This window comes from Anneissia japonica, unplaced genomic scaffold (genome assembly GCF_011630105.1).
Source record: "Anneissia japonica isolate Jap-2015-1 unplaced genomic scaffold, ASM1163010v1 scaffold2652_len1590060_cov184, whole genome shotgun sequence".
NCBI lineage: Eukaryota > Metazoa > Echinodermata > Crinoidea > Comatulida > Comatulidae > Anneissia > Anneissia japonica.
In genome coordinates this window covers 1,547,519-1,556,113 of record NW_022699919.1, presented here as the reverse complement: position 1 = coordinate 1,556,113, position 8,595 = coordinate 1,547,519, and the positions used below count along the sequence as shown (strand labels likewise).

The following is an 8,595-nucleotide window of genomic DNA, read 5'->3' as shown; positions in this document are numbered from 1 at the left end:
ACAATTAAACTTTAAGCACAGTGATTACTAAAATCTACAATGATTACTAACCAACATGCATGTTGTCAGAAGAAATGAATGAATTAAAGGCGTATAATAGGAGTGTACAATAGCAAATTAAGTAAAGCTAGATAAAAACAAGACCACCTAACATTGTTCACCCTGTTGCCCACCCACTTTAACAATGGTATATTCCAATTGGGTGGTTTATGTCCTGGGTGGTTTATGTCCTGGGTGGTTTATGTCCTACATTCTTTATTATAGAGAGCATACTTTTGTTGCTTAATATTGGCAGCCACTATTGTACAATAATATGGATACAATTTATCCCAAGGTTCTAATACTACCAATTTATTGCTTTTAATTTATCCCTAAATATATAGATATATTCTTTACACCAATTTTTCATGTAAATTACATCACTACAATAAATTATTTATCTATATCAACACCTTGTTTCGTGTTATAAAAATCAATATCATATAAGTGAAAATGAATGATATTGGGTACAGTTGCAAATTATGCTTCCATTTTCATACTGACATTAATAAAAATTAACATAATTAAGAATAATTATTTTCTGTATTTATATAGCACCTTTAACAATCAGTTGATGTGTGTCAAAGCGCTCGCAATGTTATCAACACTAGTCAACTTATTAGCTATCAGCGGCGTATCAAGGAGTCTTGAAATGGGGAGGGGTCTGCTGGGGAATGACTCAATGATTCAGTGATGGAGTGCTAAAGGTGATATGATGGATGTTTTAACTACTTGAATGAGATAATTTTTTTTTTTGCTTTAAACATTTCAAATGCAGTGTGAATATAACATTTTAAATACCATTGAAATCCATATTGAATGGAGCACACAGTTGTGTTGAATTCTGAACTGCACAACTTTATGTTTGAAAGCATGAAAAAAAAAACAATAAATTATAATTTATCATCACAAAATGATAGATATTTACATTATTTACTCATTAAAAAACAATTTTATAATTGATTTGATAACTTATCAGATCTGATATAAATAACAAATAACACACACCTTACAATACAATAAGACCCAAGAAACACATCGGACAGGTTACTTTAACCAAAAAGCCTAACATATGGTTTCTGAAGTGAAGCATATATTATATATATACACACATATGCACAGTACATCTGTATTCATGCTGTAACTGTTATCCTGACTGAACAGTTTTTTTTTTTTTTTTTTTACTTTTCCTTAATGTCCCTTTTGAAAATTTGAATTGTCTTTTTCTTAGCATAAGTCTTTTTTTGTGAACTTTACTGTATATATTGTTTTGGACGCACCTTCTATTGAGAAGTGTGCCACTGATTGAAAAGTGTAGTTCCTAATAAATTATTATTATTATTATTATTATTACTATTATTATTATTATTATTATTATCCCATAATATTTATTTATTCCATCACTTACACCACCAATTATATATAGATTTGAACAAAACCTTGCAATTTTTCAACTCTGACCCTTAATATGATATACTCTGTAATTATACTATTCTTTGCAATTTAAAACATTTTATTTTTCTTTCACATAAACTTCTGAAAAGTACATTATCATTAGGGAGAACATAATTATTTGAAACATACAACATACAATCTATTACTTATGTTTTTAAAAGTATTCCACTTTACAAAGTGCATTTTTTTCTCTTTCCTGGTCAATGGATACAGAATCTGTCATGCACAGAGTGTGCAACAATTTTGTTATCCTGAGGAATGGAGAATGAGGCTGTGTTTTTTTTGTCAATGTGATGGGGTAGCAGACAATTGAGTTTTTTTTTATTTTCCTTTAATTTTTACCTAATTCTTCACCTGTTAACCAAGGTTATAGACACCTGAACATGAAAGTTGTTTATCACCAAATATACAACAATTATTAAATGGCAACTCATCTTAAGCCTCTTCTTTATCATCTAACAGAGGTTCAAAGGAGAAAGGTCGGAATGGATGACCCTCACCTTTGTAAAACTTGCTCTGGAACTCCACCCTGGATGAGAAGAAGACATAATGGAATAATGGTCAGACATCAGCAAACTAATAACCATAATAAAAATGTAACTCAATTATTAAGAAAAAAATAATATTTGTATTCATTTCAGAATTTTAAATAAATATGCATAAATAACCAAATAAATAATAAAGTGCAACTTAAACTCCATTATACAATACAGGAAATAAATACACTCTGCCTACACCTAGGAATTATTTCATTCAAGAACCGTAAGTTGGCAATAAAAAAGGAAAATGATAATATTCAAAACTAAATTTAAACTATCCACCACAGGGTAGGATCGTTTAAATGCTTGGTAATAAAAAAAGTAAACAAAATAACAATAAATCATAATTACAAAATAAAGCAAGAATAATTATACATCAATTATTAATAATATCAATTAAATACTGTAAGTCAGGGGTGCTGCAACCTACAACGATAATATTGGAACTGGTTTGAGCAATTTACCAGGTAGCTCGAGGGGAGAAGGAAGTTACTGTAGGAGCTAGTGCATTCATCAAGCCCATTGAGATTCCTGTATAATGCGCTATATAAATCTAACTACATAACATTAAGCTCTGTGCTCACTATCACTGTTGTATGCCCATATATAGTCATGATGTGCCTATATATGGTCATGATGTGCCTATGGTCATGATGTGCCTATATATGGTCATGATGTGCCTATATATGGTCATGATGTGCCTATATATGGTCATGATGTGCCTATATATGGTCATGATGTGCCTATATATAGTCATGATGTGCCTATATATGGTCATGATGTGCCTATATATGGTCATGATGTGCCTATATATGGTCATGATGTGCCTATATATGGTCATGATCATATATATCATGACCATATTTTAGACATCATGACCATATTTAGACATGTCATATGATAGGGCTTTACCGATTTATAATGGTATTTAATGTTCTATCCAAAATATTTATAAGCAATCAAGTTTGCGAAGTAAACTTAAATGCAGCAAAGAGAGTCTAAAATAACTGTTATACATGTGTTGAAGCAATGACTAAATTAAAATGACTATAGAAACATGTTAACGTACCAGTGAAGACGTAGGGTGTGCAAGAATGCAGACAAGCCTTCCATGAAGATGAGGATGGCAACAGTAAGAACTGCCCAGAATGCAAACAGCAAGTAGATAGCTATACAGCCTATCCAACCCTCCATTGAAAGACCTAATCTCAACACCATTGTCCACAGTACCTCAGACAATTCTGTGAATAAAATGTTATATTCAAGATTCAAGATTTCTTTATTGTCCAAAAAAAAAAGATTTCAGGCAGGAACATTTTCATTTTAATAAATACAAACATGCTTAGTAAAAAGAGACGTTAAAATTTTAAATAATAAAATAGTACACACATAAATACTCAAGACAACAGCTAATATTAATAAGTAAATGTAAAACATGAGTAGCAGAAAATGAAACCAAATTGAGTTAATAACTGAGATTCATTGCACATCTTAGAGTAGGTGGATATAAATAGTAAATATTCAAATATATTAATAAAATAAAAAATAATAATTATGTTAGGTACAGCCTACAGGCTGTGGTAAAATATGAAAACAAAGCACAATAAGCTCATTTAAAAGTATCAAATAATGTATTTTAAAATTCTAACAATACAAAGATAAAAAAAAAAATGATTGACAGATTTTTTGCAGTGGAAATTCCTAAATTGATTACCAGCCAACTTAAGGGTCTAGGCCCTGGTTTTACAAAAGTGGAATCTTGAGCTACGCCAACATAAACTGAAGTCGTATGTGAATTTTATGGGTTGTATATATACATAAACTTTAAAATAGGCATATCTCTGTGGCTATATGAAAAGCACACAGTAGTGTGTGCTGTGCTGTAACAGCTGCCTGGTACATTGGATATGGTTGTGTGTTGTGTATTATATTTCAAGCTACATTATATGTTACAATGACAAGCAAAACCAGTCACTCGTCGCAAAAATCAATTTTTAGTTATTAATACAGTGTTAAACAGTAAAATGAGAGCTATAAAATGGTAAAAGAATCATTTAAATCCGACACTTTGTTATGAAGTTACATGAGTTTAAACATACAGCTGTTTAAAGAACAATATTTGAGAAATCAGCCTTCAAAGTTTACGATTTCAGGCATTTCTTAGGCAGAAACCATCACCAAATTGTTAAAAATTGTTGTTTTAACATTGAAAATGAGGAAAATAACAGCATAGCATGATGTATAGATATATAAAGGTTAGTTAAGTGCAATAAAATAGATTTCCAAAATTTTGAAATTCCAGCATGTTTTGGCGATTATCTCCAAAACAGGATTTGCGACGAGTGACTGGTTTGGCTTGTCTTTGCCACATATGTAGGTCCTATATTATTACTGTTGGCTATACAGCAATTACTTCACTTTGAAAAAATTTAAAATGTACACATTTTTTTTATATTATTAATAAACTGTTAATTAAATATTTAGTCCTGCTAGAAATGCTACATCCATTACAATACATCACACTATGTAATTCTAAAGTGAAGGGAGCCCTCTAACAGGCCACTTAAAATCCACAATTGTTTATCAAGCTTCACGCTTATTTTATTTCGAGGGATTTTGCACCTCTTTAATTATTGTTTTCAGATTTATAAGTCAACATAATAACTGATTGATTTACTGAATAAATGTTCAAAATACATATTCAATAAGTATCTATGGAAGTTTTGTTATTTATTATGCCTTATGTAGTAGGTAGGCATTTCTACTAAAGGTAAGGGGCAGAATGAGCTACTGTAGTGTTTGAGAGATTACCCCTCTAGATGGCATCTTCTATCGTGAAGCTCTTTTATTTTCCTATGTCAGTAGTAGTACATATTTTGTTTAAAAAAATTACACCACAGAAGGCACAGTGTAAAAGGAATAAACTCTAGTAAAGAATTATTTTTTAAATTATTTTTAATGACTCCAATGCAAACACTTTTAACCTGACACTAAAGCCTATATTTTAATCTAAAGTACTTTATTAATGGTTCGCATAAGTATTGTTTCAGCCTTCATTGTCGCCTGACTGTTATTCCCCAGTATTATTTAATTAAAATGGAATGCATACTATTGAAGTATAATAACATTTACTCGCTTCATGAATTACAACACAATTTAGAAGCTGAGAGCCTTGGGTGTTAAGGAAGTAGTGAATGATATCATTAGGCCTACAACTTACCAGCATGAGCAAGGCTGAGAGCCCATAGACGCAGGTAGGAAGCAGTGTGCGAGATACAACCTAGGCAGTATTCAATGGTGTGAATTCCTTGGTAGATCAATGCCTCACCAAATTGAAACTGAAAACAAATATTCAAACAATATGAGTTTGGTTTAGTTACCTACAAAAGTCAATCCATAGGTTTGACAATATTAAGGTTTTTTGGTTTGAGAAAGGTGGCCACTGGAGCAACAGACAGAAAGGCAAACTAAAGTAACTCATAAAACAAATCTGCAGTTTTAATTTCCAAAATTTTGAAATTCCAGCATGTTTTGGCGATTATCTCCAAAACAGGATTTGCGACGAGTGACTGGTTTGGCTTGTCTTTGCCACATATGTAGGTCCTATATTATTACTGTTGGCTATACAGCAATTACTTCACTTTGAAAAAATTTACAATGTACACATTTTTTTTATATTATTAATAAACTGTTAATTAAATATTTAGTCCTGCTCGAAATGCTACATCCATTAGAATACATCACACTATGTAATTCTAAAGTGAAGGGAGCCCTCTAACAGGCCACTTAAAATCCACAATTGTTTATCAAGCTTCACGCTTATTTTATTTCTAAGGATTTTGCACCTCTTTAATTATTGTTTTCAGATTTATAAGTCAACATAATAACTGATTGATTTACTGAATAAATGTTCAAAATACATATTCAATAAGTACAGTATCTATGGAAGTTTTGTTATTTATTATGCCTTATGTAGTAGGTAGGCATTTCTACTAAAGGTAAGGGGCAGAATGAGCTACTGTAGTGTTTGAGAGATTACCACTCCAGATGGCATCTTCTATCGTGAAGCTCTTTTATTTTCCTATGTCATTAGTAGTACATATTTTGTTTAAAAAAATTACACCACAGAAGGCTATTCTTTTACTGCACAGTGTAAAAGGAATAAACTCTAGTAAAGAATTATTTTTTTAATTATTTTTAATGACTCCAATGCAAACACTTTTAACCTGACACTAAAGCCTATATTTTAATCTAAAGTACTTTTTTTTAATAAATAAAAACAATTTTTTTAAATTAATGGTTCGCATAAGTATTGTTTCAGCCTTCATTGTCGCCTGACTGTTATTCCACAGTATTATTTAATTAAAATGGAATGCATACTATTGAAGTGTAATAACATTTACTCGCTTCATGAATTACAACACAATTTAGAAGCTGAGAGCCTTGGGTGTTATGGAAGTAGTGAATGATATCATTAGGCCTACAACTTACCAGCATGAGCAAGGCTGAGAGCCCATAGACGCAGGTAAGAAGCAGTGTGGGAGATGCAGCCTAGACAGTATTCAATGGTGTGAATTCCAGAATAGATCAAAGTTTCTCCAAATTCAAACTGAAAAACAGAAAATAGTATTCATTTTCAAAATAGTTCAGTACAACACAAAATCATGCTGATAGTATATGAATGAGGCACAGGAATATTGTTTGTAACCAATGGCAGGACAAAGAGGATACTTATATGCACAGAACAAAAATGTGGGCTCACATTTATTCAAATTAGGGAGAATAGCAATTTGAGTGTATGTCTTCTACAGCATGATTATCCAGACAGTATTATTGTAACAGTATAATTCTATGATGAGCACTTTGTATATTATGTACCAATTATGTCATTAAGCAACATAACCATTAATTCAACCGAACATTGGCGTCTACAATATGTTCGCTTTTAACAATCCTTGGAATCTGTATCTTTTCTTTCAAACATTTTGTTTTGCTCCATGTCACATGTTCCATGTTCTTTTTTTTTTTTGTTTTTTATATTGGTGTTTCAACTTTGTTTCATGTAATTTGTTTTATGTTATTTGTTAGATCCATGATATTTGTTTCATGTTTTTTTCACCATTCTGTTTGAAGTTTGTTTTGTATTTTTGTCAAAGGGCCAACCGAGACACGCTTCTCGGTTGGTCCTCATCTATGCCTTGTTGTATGAGTATATTTGGCCATGGTGAAATAAATGTTTGATGACTGGATTTGATTTGATTGTTTCATTTTGTTTCATGTAGTTTTCTTCATGGTTATGTTTCATGTTATTTGCTTTATCTTGTTTAATCCACTTTATTTGTTTTTATTTTTTATGTTGTTTGTTCCATGTCCTAAGCTGTCTGTTCTATGTTCTTGCTACCATTTTGTTTCAGGTTTTTTGTTTCATTCTATATGTCTCATGTTGTCTGTTTCATTTGTCTACCAAAACATACTGATTCTAAACATCCAAATGCATTGGGACCCATTTGGTACATATCCAGTCAAGATATAAAAAATACAATTACAAGATTATAAACATCATTTCAAGAATAATAAACTATATCCTACTTCCTCTTGTTGAGAATCTTCTGAGCTGGTTGACTCAGATTCATCTAGATCATCATGGTGAATTATCTCTGCAGTGTCATCTCCAAGTTGCTGTGATTTGGTCATCCGTGCTCCTTGGTATTTTTTCACCTAAGATAAGATGTAAATTACAAAGATAGTTAACACAGCAGATGAGTGTATTTACTAACAATTTTATTCAATGTTTAATAATAACTTCTGAAATACTGTACTTATAAATATAAAAAATATTAAAAAAAACTATTTAAATTTTATCTGCATATTGAATATATATTTAGTAGATATCAATATATAATGATACTCAAATAATCTTAATACTAAATAATAATGATAATAATAATAATAGCTTTCCTATTTTTGTTCGTGAGTCTCTTTTAGTTGAGATCTTTAAGGTCTTAAGACTCATCTTTTTAGTTTACTTTAATTTGAAAATTAAATCCCACATTATTATTACTATTATTATTATTATTAAATCCTATTAAAGTACATTTTTTGCAGAGAATTTTATACACTACAAGACTAAACTACCACTTAAGCTAACTAGGACAGTGGCATATTTAATTGAAAACACAAAACCCTTACGTTACTCATAGTGGCATCGCCAGCAGGAGTAAAAGGAAACGCCCTCCCCAACAAGCATGGACCCCCTTTAGTTGAATGCCATTTGAGGTAGTCAGATGAAAAAATATCAATATGCCAATCCAACTATACGTTAATGTAATATCAGTTCCTAATACAGATTGTGGTCTGTCATAAACTTTAAATTCGCTCTTTTTCACCCCAACCCCCACCCCCAATCCCACCCAGAGTTATACTCTAGGAACCTAACCGGTAACTTTATACAGCTGCTTGGTTTGGAACCTCTGTCAGATTTGTTGTACTCCTGTCAGAAAATTTCCAGAGTGTGCACAGGAACCAGGGGCGGATCCAGAAATATCCAAAAGGGGGGGGGGGG

The 8,595-nt window shown here is 31.4% G+C and overlaps 1 protein-coding gene across 7 annotated transcripts in view; it reads right to left on the bottom strand.

Moving 5' to 3' along the window:
• Positions 1 to 371: 371 nt before the first annotated feature.
• Positions 372 to 8,595, bottom strand: part of LOC117103223 (V-type proton ATPase 116 kDa subunit a-like) — a 36,124-nt gene continuing 27,900 nt past the window's right edge. For all 7 annotated transcript variants that reach the window (XM_033243780.1, XM_033243779.1, XM_033243782.1 and 4 more), the window contains 4 exons: positions 7,623 to 7,751; positions 6,525 to 6,642; positions 3,103 to 3,274; positions 372 to 2,023 (listed from right to left, as the gene is read on the bottom strand). In XM_033243780.1, coding sequence (XP_033099671.1) covers positions 1,930 to 2,023; positions 3,103 to 3,274; positions 6,525 to 6,642; positions 7,623 to 7,751 — 513 coding nt within the window. In that variant the 3' untranslated portion in view covers positions 372 to 1,929. The remainder of the gene's footprint in view (positions 2,024 to 3,102; positions 3,275 to 6,524; positions 6,643 to 7,622; positions 7,752 to 8,595) is intronic.